Source organism: Odocoileus virginianus, chromosome 13 (assembly GCF_023699985.2).
Source record: "Odocoileus virginianus isolate 20LAN1187 ecotype Illinois chromosome 13, Ovbor_1.2, whole genome shotgun sequence".
Lineage (NCBI taxonomy): Eukaryota > Metazoa > Chordata > Mammalia > Artiodactyla > Cervidae > Odocoileus > Odocoileus virginianus.
Genome location: NC_069686.1, coordinates 15,612,171 through 15,629,705, shown reverse-complemented (window position 1 = coordinate 15,629,705; position 17,535 = coordinate 15,612,171). Strand labels below are relative to the sequence as shown.

Sequence of the window (17,535 nt, the reverse complement as noted above, 5' to 3'; positions counted from 1 at the left end):
ATTTCCATTTTTAAAAAATCTGAAATAGATTTTATTTGATGCAACAATATTCTCTAGGAAACAAGGAAGGGAAAATAAAGGACTAAGAACATAGACTCATCAGAAAAAAACTGTATTCTAATGCAAAGTTTAAAGAACAATATAGAATTCAAATGTCTCTCTCATATTGGGGAAGGCAATTCCTAAAAAAAAAAAAAAAAAATTTCTTTTGCCTCCTTTTATCCATTCTTTCTAGCAATTTAGCCTCTTGACTTATCATCATTTGTTTATTCCTTTTTGATATAAAGAATCAGGATCTGAGAAAAGATTCCTTGAATTCTCAGTTAGTTTCTCCTTGCATTAGTTTTACCAGCCATTGTCAACAAGTGGTCTCAAGTTCCATAATACAGAATTCCACGTGAACTCAGGGGGATGAGATGCATTCCTAACATGCAAACCATGTACAGGCTTCGTGGAAATGTTTCTGTTTCCCCACAGTTTCTTTTCCTGTGCTGGGCACAAATCCTGTTGTAAATTAGTTTTTCAATAGTGGGCACAAAATCGAATCAATCTTCGTATCTATCAAAGATTAGATTCTAAAATCTAAAAATATCTTAATATTTTTATGTTACTTATAAAGCACTATAGCCCATCCAATTTAAAATTATTTGTACACTTACAGTAAGATTTCCAAACAGGAGGTCTATATTCATCTGTATCTGAAAGAAAAAACAAATTAACGTTACTGAATATCTGTATTTTAAATGAGTTATTTTAGCCATTAATTCATTTAATATATATTTGTTAAGGTCTATTATTTGTTCTAGGCATTGTGCAAGGCACTAAATGGTATTCAAAGATTTTTAGTCTTGGTCCTCCCTTCCTCGGAATAAAATTTCACAGAGATGTTTGCAGAAAATTATTCTTATTTATTCAACTGCTTATCACTTGAGAACATCAAGCTTAACTTTTACTGTTTTATCATCACTGAGGTAATAGTCAATAATGTCTCTGGGCTTGACTCTATGATCATTCCACTGAAAGATCCCTGAACTCATTGGAATTTTTCACTTTGGGAGGATGCCAGCAAAACTGGTTTTATTAACATTGGGAGAAAAGAACAGCAAGGTATGGACCTTAGTCCTCATACATCCTGGACAATCAAAACCAGGAAATGAGGAACACTTCTGTGAAGGTGAGTGTATCTAGGAGCGACAAAGATCATGAGGTGAACATGTGCTCCCCAGGCCCATTCACCTCCCTTAGCTCGAATGTGGATTAGGAGAGTGTGAAGAGGCAGCAGAAAGTGATGCAAAGACAAGCAGTCGAGGGAGAAAGGAGAGGGGACGGCACAGCCTGGCATTCTCATCTGTAAAGCACAGCTGAGGAATAATCTTGCCAGCACAAAGTCATGCCTGCAAGGCCATGCAGCCAAACCAGCAGACAGCATTTTGGTGTTCGGAGGCGTGTCCAGACGCATCACCTGGCTGTGCTGGAATCCAACATAAACCCATTGAGGAATCTGATCCTAAAAATCGTGGTCTCCAAGCAAACAAGGAAATTCACAGGAAGTCTACTGAGAAGGGTGAATCTTGCATATGTAGCTCATATTAAAATTATCACACACTGAAAATATTCAGCCCCCCAATCCCAACCTTTAAAATGCAAGCTTACACTTCATATTTGATGTGTTATCATAAACCACCACGAGTGCTTTGAATCAGAGGGCTACAGTAAGACTACCAATGATGTGCAAAAGGACATAAGAGGAAAATTCTATATCATGTAGAAATTATTTGGCACCAGGAGAAGTTTTCATGTATGTTTTCTCAAAGAATGAATAAAAGATGACATGAATAAATGAATGAAGTAATGCAGCAAATAGAATTGACTCTCATTATTCACAGAAGTTACATCCTACAACATCACCATACACAACGAATTAACCAACATTGAACTACTGCTCCTGGGGAAACAAGTTAGGTTCCTGTGACCCTCTGGTCCCAATACTTTCATCAATCAATCAATATATAACTTTGCTTTCTGTGTATTTCTGTTTAAAGATACCTTATTAGTATATATTGTTGGTTCATAAACACTTAACTCACAGTCAAATAAACTGTAACTTATGTATCAAAGAAGCCTATCTGACATGTATTTTCTTCATAGGACACATCATTGAGTTTTTGCACTTTGGAACACCAGACAGAATTTTGACACTAGGGGCCATTTTTAAAAATAAAATCAAGGAAAGATGCTCAACATCAGTCATTATCAGAGAAATGCAAATCAAAACCACAATGAGGTACCATTACACACCAGTCAGGATGGCTGCTATCCAAAAGTCTACAAGCAATAAATGCTGGAGAGGGTGCAGAGAAAAGGGAGCCCTCTTACACTGTTGGTGGGAATGCAAACTAGTACAGCCACTATGGAGAACAGTGTGGAGATTCCTTAAAAAACTGGAAATAGAACTGCCATATGACCCAGCAATCCCACTGCTGGGCATACACACTGAGGAAACCAGATCTGAAAGAGACACGTGCACCCCAATGTTCATCGCAGCACTGTTTATAATAGCCGGGACACGGAAGCAACCTAGATGACCATCAGCAGACGAATGGATAAGGAAGCTGTGGTGCATATACACCATGGAATATTACTCAGCCATTAAAAAGAATTCATTTGAATCAGTTCTAATGAGATGGATGAAACTGGAGCCCATTATACAGAGTGAAGTAAGCCAGAAAGATAAAGACCAATACAGTATACTAACACATATATATGGAATTTAGAAAGATGGTAATGATAACCCTATATGCAAAACATAAAAAGAGACACAGATGTCTAGAACAGACTTTTGGACTCTGTGGGAGAAGGCGAGGGTGGGATATTTCGAGAGAACAGCATTGAAACATGTATATTATCTAGGGTGAAACAGATCACCAGCCCAGGTTGGATGCATGAGACAAGTGCTGGGGCCTGGTGCACTGGGAAGACCCAGAGGGGTCGGGTAGAGAGGGAGGTGGGAGGGGGGATTGGGATGGGGAATACATGTAAATCCATGGCTGATTCATGTCAATGTATGACAAAAACCACTACAATATTGTAAAGTGATTAGCCTCCAACTAATAAAGATAAATGAAAAAAAATAATAAAGTAAAATAAAATTAATTTAAAGAAAAAAATCAACAATAAAAAGCCACAAAAATGCAAAAAAAACAAAAACAAAACAAAAAAGTGGCATTAACTAGGTCCTGATAAGAACACTTGTTTACAGTATGAGAGCTTAAACACAGAAGGCAGAGTTGCCTTGCTCAGCCTCAGCTGGGAATAACAGGTCAGGCAACTCAATTTGCCACTCTATAAATGTTGGCAAATTACCACGAAAGTGTCACAAGTATTTATTTTAAAAGAGTTACAAATAAATGTTAGCAAGTAAGCAAATTTGCAAATACAGAATCAAGAATAAGGAGGATTATCTGTATATGAATGAGTAGTTATTTAGGAAAACTACCATCTTAGGTAAACTCACCTAGCAATGATATAACAATAGGATGAAATATGACCTTGGCACAGTAATATATAGATATATACATATTTATACCTAGCTAGGGGGTGGAGGTGGGCATGTGGATGTGTATGTTTAGAAGGTTAACTGTACTGATGTTTGTCTTAAAAAATAAATTATAATTAATTGAATTATATTTTTTATACCAGGAAAAATTTGCCTCTAAGCATTCAAGTCACTTAATGATTTCATCGATGCCATATGGATCCTGTTAAACTGCTATTCAATCCTAAGCCAGTTTTGGGTTTAATAGGAGAGTGGATGTTCACTCTCCTGGCATTTGGCCTGAAATATTCATGTGTGTGTCTCAGCCTTCTTGCCAGCATCCAAACAAAATAAACTGCAGTGACGAGGCACCTCCCAACCCACCGGTGTAAGACAGCACATGTGGCCAGGAAGAAAAGAGAAAAGGCACTCAACAAGGCTGAGATCCAGGGTAGTAAAGAATTTACCCTTGCTAGGTCTAAGAAGAGGTCTAACTTTCACCTTCAGCGAAAGTAATTTTATTTGCCTGGGATCCTTGGGCTAGCCAGAGTGACAACGTGACTTAGGGTGGTTTTTAGGCCACACAGTGTCAGTGAACTTGGAGACCAAGTTCCACCCTGTGGGTGGGCCATCAATTATAAAACCCTCATTAAAAACTCTGAACTCAAGGACTGAGAGGGTGTCCTTGGTTGGAAATCCTCCATGTTTCTCATCACACATCAGTGCTGGAAGACAATGCATCCTGACTCCACAGAGGACAAGAGACGCTTGCCTTCAGTCCTTCTCCTGGACCCCAACTTAGATGCTTCTTCCTTTGGTGGATTTTAATCTGTATCTTTTCCTGTAATAAATCATGATTCTCAGTATAACAGCATTCAGTGAGTCCTATGAGTTCTTCTGGAGAATTATCAAACCCAAGGGTGATTTGAAGGAACCACCTCCCACTTGCAATTGGAGTCAGAAGTGAGAGAAGCGTTTGGGACTGTGCCCCCTTATTTTGCAGTTGGCCCTAACTCCTTGCAAACCCTGTACAAGGTTGTGCTGATGAGCAGGCGACCCTGGAGATCACTTCCACTTTGGAGATAGTGAGAGAAAAAGAGGCTAATATTCTGTCTCTGGGGGATTGTTTACCTGGTCTTAGATAGGATTTTTGGAGGGGAACATCAACCTTAGCTTGCTGTGTGACTTTAGGAAACTTACTACTTCTTTTTTCTTTATGTATAGAGTAATATCATCTAAAATGGGAATAGTAGTAACACAGGTTTGTTGGAGGATTAAATTAGGTATCATACATTAAGCATCTTGCACTCAGGAGAGCTTCAGTAAATGAGAATCCTCTCCAGCCTTCACCAAAAGTGAAGTTAAAAACATGATGATGTTACCATATTTGCCTCAGGGCAGTGTCAATGATTTCGCCTATGCATTCTTATTATTTTGATCTTGCCTATACACCTACTATATTATAGAAGACATTATTCAAGATGCTACAGATCACAGTTTTGTGCCCAAATAAAATGAGTATTTGGCAAATAACCAAGAAATACTGGCATTTAAGTTTGTGTTTACTTTAATGCTAAAAGAAGTCTAATCATTCATGACATTTAAAAACAGAACGTGGGTTTTGAAAGTCTTTTCCGTATAAGCAAGGTGAAAAGACAGCCTTCAGAGTGGGAGAAAATAATAGCAAATGAAACAACTGACAAAGAAATAATCTCAAAAATACACAAACAGCTCATGCAGCTCAATACCAGAAAAATAAACGACCCAATCAAAAAAAAGACCAAAGAACTAAACAGACATTCTCCAAAGAAGACATACAGATGGCTAAAAAACACATGAAAAGATGCTCAACATCACTCATTATCAGAGAAACGCAAATCAAAACCACAATGAGGTACCATCTCACACCGGTTAGAATGGCTGCTATCAAAAAGTTTACAAACAATAAATGCTGGAGAAGGTGTGGAGAAAAGGGAACCCTCTTACACTGTTGGTGGGAATGCAAACTAGTACAGCCGCTATGGAGAACAGTGAGGAGATTCCTTAAAAAACTGAAAATAGAACTGCCATATGACTCACCAATCCCACTGCTGGGCATACACACCAAGGAAACCAGATCTGAAAGAGACACGTGCACCCCAATGTTCATCGCAGCACTGTTTATAATAGCCAGGACATGGAAGCAACCTAGATGTCCATCGGCAGACGAATGGATAAGAAAGCTGTGGTACATATACACCATGGAATATTACTCAGCTATTAAAAAGAATACATTTGAATCAGTTCTAATGAGGTGGATGAAACTGGAGCCTATTATACAGGGTAAAGTAAGAAAGAAAAACACCAATATGGTATATTAACGCATATATATGGAATTTAGGATTCCAAATATGGTAACGACAACCCTATATGTGAGACAGCAAAAGAGACACAGATATAAAGAACAGACTTTTGGATTCTGTGGGAGAAGGGGAGGGTGGGATGATTTGAGAGAACAGCATTGAAACATGTATATTACTATATGAGAAATAGATGACCAGTCCAAGTTTGATGCATGAAACAGGGCACTCAAAGCTGATGCACTGGGATAACCCAGAGGGATGCGATGGGGACAGAGGGGGGAGTGGGGTTCGGGATGGGGGACACATGTACACCCATGGCTAATTCATGTCAATGTATGGCAAAACCACCACAATATTGTAATTAGCCTCCAATTAAAACAAATAAATTAATTGTTTTTAAAAAAGTCTTTTCCTAGCAATCTTTTTTTCCCAGTGGAAGTGTAAACTGGTGCAAGATCTCTAAAGAACAACTGGCAATACATATCATGAGCCCTTTAAAAGTGTGTAACAGGCATCTGTTAAGGCAGAGTAAATGAGATGCTCTTTGAAAAAGAACATTTAAAACTTATGACAGTCTTTCTTATGTCGAGGGCTGGAGATACTAGTTCACCGTGGTGTGGACCATTCTGTTGAACAAGTAAGGCAAAGGGTAGGTACCACCATCCTCAGGACTCAGGGGAAAGGGCTCATTGGGAGGGGAAAGTTGCATGGTTTAGAAAAACATACCTTAGACTCTTAACAAATTAATTGCTAGAGTTGCTGAGACCAATTTTATAGTATCCAAAATCCTTCTGGAAGGGAAGAAACATTACCCTTATCTTTGATTCCTCAGATTCAAAATTAAGAAGTTCTGTCACAGAAGAAACTTAAGAGCCCAAACCAAGCTCTAATGGCAGGAAAAGGCAGAAACTCTTCTGAAAGAAAAATGACTTTGAAGATGAATTATTTGAAACTGGTGATCGAGAGTCACAAAATGGGCTTATGGGTTTATCAGGAAGGACAGATACTGGCCCAGCATGAGGCCAAGGCCAGAAGTGTCTCTGACCTCAGCCTCCTTGACACATGGAACGTTCGGTAGAAGAGTGTGAACAAACTGCAATCCTGACCTCCAGCTGGGTTCACTACTTTGACTCGGGCCAAGTCTGACCAAAATGGATATCCTAGTAGCAGTCAGACAAGCAACTGTCTACCAAAGGCTGGACTTTTAACAGTGACAGAAGTGATAAAGAGAAGGAAGGTAAACAGTGTATAATTACACTTACTGAACTTCTCTTCTGGGTATTTGTAAGAGAATAGGACTACTTTGGGACTGAGTAAGCTTCATGAAGTTCAAATGTGGGGGAGGAAACTGCCCAAAGAGGAAGATACTAAATTTCCTGCTAACTGAGGAAATGAGGAAAAAATATGGGAATATATTTGTTCCTTCTGCCCACTTTTGACCCAGCAGCTCTATTTCTAGGAATTTATTGTAAAATAATTATGTATGTTAGGCAAATATTAATACAGAGGAATATCACTGAAATATTTCTTTTAAAACTAAAAAACTGGATTCAACCTAAATGCTTAACAATTAGAGACTGATGAAATCAATGATGATAAATTATAGTTTGAAGATACTTTGACTACATCAAGAAGATTTCACCTTTAATCTGTTAGAAAGTCTGACATATATTTTAAATATTTTTAATCTTTTAAACCACTGGCTCTCAGACTTATTGGTTTAAAAAATGTGGATTCTAAGGAGTTTTCAATTTCTATTGATATTAACCATATTAGAAGTTAAAACAAATTTTAACAGCATATATTTGGTAATTTATTAAAAATAATAAATTGGTTATACCCTAAACATTTTTATGAAGAAAAGCTTTAGTTTTCAAAGCAAAAATTTGTTTTACATTTTGCACATCTCTCTACTATCTGGTATAAGTGAAGGCAGCTGGTTTCTCCTATCTGCTTCTGTATTCAATCTGTTGTGATATCAATGCCATGTACAGTTGGAACATCCAACTAGCCACTTGTGAGAGGAGAATGAAAAAGGCAAATAATGCATTATTACTATTATTTAAAATAGTTTTGACCTTGTGAAAACTCTGAAAAAACTTGGAGATTTGTAGGAGCCCCTAGAACATGCTTTGAGAACAACTATTTCAAACCATGATTTCCTTGGCATATTTAGGACATGGGGTAAGGTAGGATAAGATACATTTTATCTAACAGAAGAAATATAAAAGTTAACTAAAACAGGAAAAGAGAGAAAATAATTAATTTCTTTAACGGATCAAAGTCCTTTCAGCTTGTTTAAAGGAAGTTATCAAGAAAGAGCCTTCAGCTACAGGTCTCAAGGGCTCCCATCACCTCTTTTTTATTCTGTCAGAAAATCCACCCAGACCAAGCATTTAAACAGGACAGACTTCATCTCTAGAGCATGACTGAGAATGACAGCCAGACAACCTATGACTCAGTGACAGCTAATTTTAAAACCACCTTAAAAAATTCAGGGACAACTGCTTAAAATAATCTTAGCATGGTATAGATGAGAGCTTAAATTAAGTACATACCCACAAAATCCAATTTTCCCACTGCCTTTAAGTGTCAGTAATACTTTTCATTCACTATACAAAAGACAATTTTATATAAATATCAAACTATTGATTTTTGTTAAAATGTTAAAATAATTATAAAGTTCATGGCAGAAATGTTAAAATAATCAGAAAGTTTAATTCATTCAGTAAATACATATTAAACAGCTTCTATGAGTAAGAATGTCAGTAACAGGGTAGGTCTAGATGTAGTTTATGCCTTTAAAGGCAATAAGAAAAACAGGATGGATATGATTAGTTACTAATAAAGTAATATAATAAGAGCAATACATAATACTCTTATACATAACTACAGTTTTATAAACCATCATCTTGTCAAAATGCTTGACAAGACTAGGCTCCAATAAGTATTTGCTGACCTGACGAAAGAATGGAAGAGAAGGAATCACTTTTGGCCAGAGTGTCAAGAAAGACAAACCAGAGGTGGTATCACCTGACAATGGCTCTGAGGACAGATTTTTAAAATACAGGGACCAATGGCAGGAGACTGGAAATAAGACAGCAGAACGTTCTAAACAGAGGGGACACAGTGAATAGGGCACAGAGGCAAGACAGTTCAGATCTGCAGTTTTTGAGAAACTGCGAAAATGCAGAGTGGCTAAAATAAAAGACACATTGAGAAAAGCTTGAGACAGGCACTGGAAGGAATCTGCACTGTGTGGTCCAGGAGGGCATCCATAAGTAATGACCACGTGTTTTCCTCTGCTTTGTGTATTAAATACTCAGATGTCCGAGAGGAACACCATGGAATACCATTTATTGAGTCACGAGGTTAGATGTGCTTATAAATACCCTAATGTTCTGAATTTTTAGATTAACTTAAAACACTGTACAACGGAATTAAATATTTATAGTCTCTCCAATTAGATCCTATTTAGGTCTCATACATCTATGGATGTCATTGAAAATGACTGACCTTTGAAAATGTAAAAAAATTTATTTAATCTATTACACAGTTTTGTGAATCATTATATAATAGTTATGTCATGAATTCTTTGGTTTAGAGTAATATCCCACTGATGAAGTTTAAACCTGCTTAACTTTTTAAAATATAAGTAGTTCATTCTAGAACTATAAATTTAAGCTGTTTACTGTTTTAGGCTCAAAGCAAAAAGGCTTTTACAACTTTTTAATAATTTGAATTTTCTCAACAAAGACTATGTTGCTTTTTAAATGAGGTTTAGACTAATGACATATTCACACTCAAAAACTAAGTGATTAATGTTTTAAAGCATGTTTCAGATTGCCTTTGGTTTGAAAATTAACAATGTACAATTCTGTTTAAAAAAATGACACTTATGGATAAGAAAAAGAGCCATTTTCCCCTTAAAATGAAGACTCAACTTTCAACCTACTGGCAAGAGATTTCCTATCCTGTTTTCATCAGAAAATACAATGCATTAATGATTAATCCACACCTGTTGTGTACCAAATTCTGGCATACCAAAATAATGAGATGCTTGTGACCATAAAACTATTTTACTAATAAAGTCATCTTCTAAAAGAACAAGGGCATAAAATTCACAATAAATACCAAATAATTACTAAAGTTAATGTTTGGAAGAGTCATAAAACTAAACTCTAAAAGAAACATATTTCTTGGAAAACAAAAGTTCACAGCAAAAACTTAAAAGCTGATAACACTCACAATTCTAAGGAGAAAACAAATAAAAAAGAGCTCGGCTAGGTTTCTAGGTAACTCATACCGATTAAATGTCTTTCCCAGAAGATGCTTCAAAACACAGTGAGTAAGCATTTTAACTAAAACAATAATATTCACTCTGCAAAGTCATGGCCAAATCAGGTCAGTTAAATTCACCCTCAGAAGAAACAAAGTCCTTTAAAACTGCTCCAAGTTGAAAAGTGATGTGTCATGATAGAATTCTGACAGAAATAAACTATTTTTAAAACCAAAGATAATTGTTTTTAATTCTTCAGAGAATAATGACCCAGAATTGTTAGTACATGGGAAAGAAAAAAAAAAAAAAACACCTCTGAGACTATGCAACTAGAGTGCTCACATGTGGCTTCATCAAAGATCTCCAAAAACAAATTCTCTGCATGTGCAGCGCTCGGCTCTTCAACCACGGACCCACGGCTTGGGCCAACAAAGCCTCCTACATTAAATGTGAGCCAAACTTGGAAATCTCTTTTGAAAACTCAAGCTTGGCCTTTAATTAAAGATCTAAGCAATGTTTCCTCTAACCAACTTGGCAGACCTAGCAAACAAACTGCACAAACAAAGGCTTCTGCTTACTCCAATCTTTTCACTACACAGTATTCTTGGAACAAAAATCTACACACAGGAACTAGGTCATTCAGCTCAATTCAAAGGTAATAAGGGCTGTCATTTTCCAACCTACTATTTCTCCTTCTAGCCAAGGCATCTCTCTCTGAAGTTTTCTCTTTAAAAGGCTTGGTCATTTCTCATCATGTTGGTTAACATATTGGCATATTAACAGAAAGTCCTCAGGCTCACTCAACACAAAGTTTCTAACAAGAACTTCAAGAAAAGACTTAACTCCTATCTAGCTCTCAAGGTGCCCAAACAGCTCCCATTTGGATTTTGTTAGATAAATAAAAAAATTCACCTTTACTAACATGATATAGTTCCTAAAACCCTCTACCACAAAACACAGAACACACAAAACTCAACGAATGTGATAGAGTATATACTATACTCTCCTACTTGATTTCTCTGCATCCCACATATCTAAAATTAAACTGCAATAAATCGTTCAAGAAATCCTTGTAATTCTTCATCTGTAAGAGAGTATATACCATATGATATATACATTTTACCAAACACACAAAGAATACACCTGGGGAACACTTTTTCCAAATTCAACAACTTAAGACTTTTAACCACCCAGAGCACTTGAAATCACAGATATTAAAAATACAACCATGAAAACTCTTCACAGAATTTTTATTTTTATAAATACAAGTTCTAGAAAACACTTTCAGTAGAGATCTTAATTATCTAAGAAGTATACCTCAGTCGTCTCAAACACTCTCAATTCCTTCAATACCCTAGTTCCTTTCTTAATGGAAAAGTTGCAAACAACACTGCTTCTCCTTGCTATTCATACTTTGGGACAAATCATTCCTGACCCATAGGTCAGGATTTCCCATTGCTTTAAATATACAGTTTTGTAGCAATATCTCCCTAGGATCCTTGCCCTTGGGAAAGGAATCTATCACCATATTTTTAGCCTTAGAATGTGCATTATTTTTTTAACACAGATTCACAGAATAGGATTCCACAAAGCCAGCAAGCAATCTTTCAAAGTCTTGCCTTACATTAACTACTGTTTTCAAGTTTTATCAAGAGGATAGTCACTTAGAAAACAGGATACATTAACCCTTAAATTTAACTCTATGGGGGTAAGACAGGTAATGTTTATTACCAATATTTTGATACCATAGACACTTAAGGTGAGAAAAGGTCACATTCCTCCCTCATCTTATCACTGATAATTTCCAAATGTGCTTCTTTTAAACTGGACTTCTCTGGGAAAACCGATCACAGTCTCTCTTTCTCTCTCTCTCTCAAACACACACACAAAATGGATTCTGAAGAATACAGAAAAGTTTGCTTCAGATCACAGGATGTGGAGCCAAATGTGCAAAAAGGCAGTTCACAGCTGTAGGAAGAAAACAGAGTCAGATATGGAAGTAATACTGTGTAAGCCACAAATGAGCACAGCTGGATAATTTTAAGCACATGCTAACGTCCCAAGGTGTAATAAAATGCTCAGCATGTTTTAACCAACGGTGCTTTGACAGTGCACACGACAGTATGACTGCCAAGATGCACAAACTCTTTGGAAACGAGAACTTGTGCTTCAAATTGATAGGCCACCTATGCTTCTTCCTTTGAGAGCAGAACCCAGGGCATGAAAGATCTGGGGCTGTGCAGCCAGCAAGCCCCATAATGAACATGTAATGGACCTCTTTGTCTCAAAGACGCTCCTTCTGTGTGGGGACATGAGCAGCAACGAACTCAAAGTACCATAGGAACACAGATCCACCTTTCTCAATTCTCAAAATCTGAATTGTTTGTGAAGAGTGAAAATATTTTTATAACTCATTTGGTTGCAAATTCTAATCCAACCTGAACCTGAGTGTTTTGGTAGTTCTTTACAACTCATTTGATGGCAAAAACCTCACCTGAACGGATGTGAGAATATTTAGTCCTTATTTACTACATGGAGTGTGACTCCACTTGTTTTACTGAAGAAATACTATTGGGTGATTAGAGACTGGTGTCTCAGACATCACTAGGGTGTTATATGTATGTAAAAATATAAAACATATTACCTTTCTAAAATCTGAAAAATTGTGAATTCTAACATACATTTGTTACCAAGAGATTTGGATAAAGGATTCTAGATCCATTATTCTTATTAACATCACAGCTAATCATGTTACAACATGAAGTCAGCATATGATACTCTCCTGCTAGATTCTCTCCAATGGTTTTGTCTTCACAATAGTCTACGACAGCAGCCCCGACCATTTTGGCACCGGGGACAGCTTTCATGGAAGACAATTTTTCCATGGACTAGGGATGAGGGGGATGGTTCAAGTGCATCACATTTACCATGCACTTTATTTCTATTATTATTACACCAGAAATAAACATAATTTATTTCTATTATTATAACATCAGCCATCACATCTCAGAGGTTGGGGACCCCTGGTTTACAAAACTGCTATGCAAAGGAGTCCCCAATACTGACATCACTTGGTAAGCCACTAAAAATGCAGATCTGCAGGACCCAACTCTCATCTCTGAATCAGAATCTGCAGTTTCACAAGATCCCCAGGTGATGTGCATGCACCTGAGTGCCCAGAAGCACTGACCTCTAAGACCCTACCTGATCTGTCCTCCTTATTTAATGGAGTTCATCTCCTATTTCTCTCCCCCTCACCCACTCTTGGGACAGTCTCTCTGGTTTCCCTACCATTCATCAAACACACAAGGAAACTCCCACCTATCTGCTTCCTGGGACTGGAATGCTCTCCCCAAAAGAACCTCTGCTGACTTGCTCCTTTACCTGCTTCAGTTCTTTCCTCAAAAGTCACCCTCTAAGTGATGCCTTCCCTGTCACCCTAACTAAAATGCTCAAATCCCCCTGACAATTCATATTCTCTTCTGTTTTCATTGGTTGTCACTGTATTCTTTCTCTTTAGTCCATATCAATACCTAAAATAGTAACATTCTGCCAAATTGTGTTGGTTTTTGTTTGTCTCTTTCCACCAGAATGTAAACTTCAAGAAGGCAGGGCTTCTTTTGCCTGTTTTTCACAGTTTTATCCTTAATGCCTAGAACAGCAATTCCCGGTGTGGTCTGTAGACCTCTGCGGATCACTGAGGCTCTTTTAGGGGGTACACAAGGTCAAGACTATTTTCATAATTATACTAAGAAAGGTGCCTTTTTCACTGTACTGACGTTCACACTGGTAGTGCCTAAGCTCTGGCGGGTAAAAGAGCTGGTGCTTCAGCACAGAACAATGCAGGGGCACCACACTACATCAGTCTTTAAAAAGAATTCAGCTTCACTTGGGAATATCCCTGAACACTTGCTTCTTCAATCTTGACCCCTGTGTACGTGCCTTTGTGATGACACGTGAAGGACACATAGGGTGTATCTGCTGCTCACTGCAGTGTGATGCTGTCTTGAGGAAAAGTACACGCGAGATCATACAAGTTGTGACCTGAACTAGCTGTAATTTTCATAGACACCATTTCACTGGAAAGAATGACTAACAAACTATGACTATTCAGACTTGGGTATTAGGCATCTATTTTCTTAAAAATGAACAATGTGAGCTTGTCACTTTGAGGAAAATAAAGCAGAAGAGTCATAAAAATCCAAGCCTTCAAATGAAAATAAGAGTTTGGGGAAACTGGTGTTAAAATTTAAAGACTTCTGTGATAAGATCAAGGGATATTAAAGACTGTGATTTGTTACTAAATTGTACAATGAAATCAAGCATGTATCCGGTTATACTTTTTAAGTTGTTTGTCCTTATACTTAAGAAATGTCTCTTAATAGTAGGTTTCCTGGTGACTCAGATGGTAAAGAATCTGTCTGCAATGCAGGAGACCTGTGTTCAATCCCTGGGTCAGGAAGATCCCCTGGAGAAGGAAATGGCAACCCACTCCAGTATTCTTGCCAGGAGAATCCCAAGGACAGAGGAACCTGGCAGGCTATAGTCCATGGGGTTGCAAAGAGTCGGACACAACTGAGCGACCATCACTCACTCACAATGAAATGGGTTAACTTTTGGAAGATTTGTATAACTCAAAGAGCAAATATTTTTGAAAAGACAAATGCATGTCTTTTCAAAATCTCACACAGGTAAAAGATCCAATCAAAGCACAAGACAGGACAGCAGAATGTAATGTAACAAGAGTACATAATGTTCATTGACACGGTTTCAAAGTTACAACTGACCTTTATTTACAAACTATCACTCATGATGTTTTATAGTCATATCAAAGAATATCTATACCTATTTGAAAAGATTATTAAAATACTCCCCTTTTCAATTACATATCTATTATAAGGCCAGATTTTCTTAATACACTCCAGTCAAAACATATTACAACAGATGATAGCAGGTATGGGGTTTCTACTTTTAAGCTAGACATCAAAAAACTGTAAAAGTGTAAAAGAATGCCACTCTTCCTAGAGGCAGACATCCTGGAATGTGAACTCAAGTGGGCCTTAGGAAGCATCACTACCAACAAAGCTAGTGGAGGTGATGGAATTCCAGTTGAGCTACTTCAAATCCTGATAGATGATGCTGTGAAAGTGCTGCACTCAATATGCCAGCAAATTTGGAAAACTCAGCAGTGGCCACAGGACTGGAAAAGGTCAGTTTTCATTCCAATCCCAAAGAAAGACTATGCCAAAGAATGCTCAATTGCATTTATCTCACATGCTAGTAAAGTAATGCTTAAAATTCTCCAAGCCAGGCTTCAGCAATATGTGAACCGTGAACTTCCAGATGTTCAAGCTGGTTTTAGAAAAGGCAGAGGAGCCAGAGATCAAATTGCCAACATCTGCTGGATCATCAAAAAAGCAAGAGAATTCCAGAAAAACATCTATATTTCTGCTTTATTGACTATGCCAAAGCCTTCGACTGTGTGGATCACAATAAACTATGGAAAATTCTGAAAGAGATGGGAATACCAGACCACCTGACCTGCCTCTTGAGAAACCTGTATGCAGGTCAGGAAGCAACAGTTAGAACTGGACATGGAACAACAGAATGGTTCCAAATAGGAAAAGGAGTACGTCAAGGCTGTCTATTGTCTCCCTGCTTATTTAACTTATATGCAGAATACATTATGAGAAATGCTGGGCTGGAGGAAGCACAAGCTGGAATCAAGATTGCCAGGAGAAATATCAATAACCTCAGATATGCAGATGACACCACCCTTATGGCAGAAAGTGAAGAGGAACTAAAGAGCCTCTTAAGGAAACTGAGAGAGGAAAGTGAAAAAGTTGGCTTAAAGCTCAACATTCAGAAGACTAAGATCATGGCATCTGGTCCCATCACTTCACGGCAAATAGATGGGGAAACAGTGGACACAGAGGCTGACTTTATTTTTCTGGGCTCCAAAATCACTGCAGATGGTGATTGCAGCCATGAAATTAAAAGACACTTACTCTTTGGAAGGAAAGTTATGACCAGCCTAGACAGAATATTAAAAAGCAGAGACATTACTTTGCCAACAAAGGTCTGTCTAGTCAAGGCTATGGTTTCTTCAGTAGTCATGTATGGATGTGAGAGTTGGACTATAAAGAAAGCTGAACGCCGAAGAATTGATGCTTTGAAGTGTGGTGTTGGAGAAGACTCTTGAGAGTCCCCTTGACTGCAAGAAGATCCAACCAGTCCATCCTAAAGGAGATCAGTCCTGGGTGTTCATTGGAAGGACTGATGTTGAAGCTGAAACTCCAATACTTTGGCCACCTGATGAGAAGAGCTGACTCATTTGAAAAGACCCTGATGCTGGGAAAGATTGAAGGCAGGAGGAGAAGGGGACGACAGGGGATGAGATGGCTGGATGGCATCACGGACTCAATGGGCATGAGTTTGGGTGGACTCCAGGAGTTGGTGATAGACAGGGAGGCCTGGCATGCTGTGGTTTGTGGGATCGCAAAGAGTCAGACACGACTGAGTGACCGAACTTTAAGATACTGAACTTCTCAGTATCTTAAAAATAGTGTTTTTTTTTGTAAAATTTTATATATGCTAACATGTAATATATTCTTATTTTTAAACCAAAAGATAATTTTTTAATTTGTTTTATTTTCAAATACAGTAAATGGAAATAAATATAACCCACATAAACAAATGTTCCTCAATAATGTTTAAGTATGTAAATGGGTCCTGACATTAAGAAGTCTGAGAACCACTGGCTAAAACCATAACTAGTAAATAGTAGTAAGTTTTGTTGCCCTGAATTCTTAACAACGTGCTGGGCTCCTGTTAAATACTTTTACATTTATGTATGCCTCCCAACAACCTTATAAAGTAAGTATTATTGCTATCACCGTTTGACAGGTGAGAAAACTAGTACTTGAAAAAGATCAAGGCAGTTGTTTAAAGTCACAAATAGAGGTCAATATTAGGTGACTTCAGATTTCACATTCCTAACTATTGCTGACACTGAAATAAAGGCATGCTGGGTTAAAAACAAGGCAAACAGTGCAAAGCCTGGTGACAACTTAAAAAATATCAAAGCATAAGAAGCAGCCAAAATACAAAGCCAAATGTGTGGGGATTGAAGAAAGGCAATCCAAGGAGGTTCATATGAGTAGAAGAAAGAACAGAACAACTTTTCAGAGGCAGAATCAGATGTTTGAGAAAGTATTTCAAGTACAGCTCACAAGATTACAACTACCACCACTAGGCTGAGGAACAGACAATAAAAACCCTAAGATGCTATTCAGCTTTGAGACCAGCTTCCAAGGATGGCACAGACAAGCTGATATCCCCTTATGGTCAGGTTCATTCATGATGCTGCTGAAGTCTTC

General features: G+C 37.7%; 1 protein-coding gene across 2 annotated transcripts in view; it reads right to left on the bottom strand.

Moving 5' to 3' along the window:
• Window positions 1-17,535, bottom strand: part of CHN1 (chimerin 1) — a 202,563-nt gene that overhangs the window by 152,771 nt on the left and 32,257 nt on the right. For both annotated transcript variants that reach the window (XM_020889078.2, XM_070475995.1), the window contains exon 3: window positions 660-698. In XM_020889078.2, coding sequence (XP_020744737.1) covers window positions 660-698 — 39 coding nt within the window. The remainder of the gene's footprint in view (window positions 1-659; window positions 699-17,535) is intronic.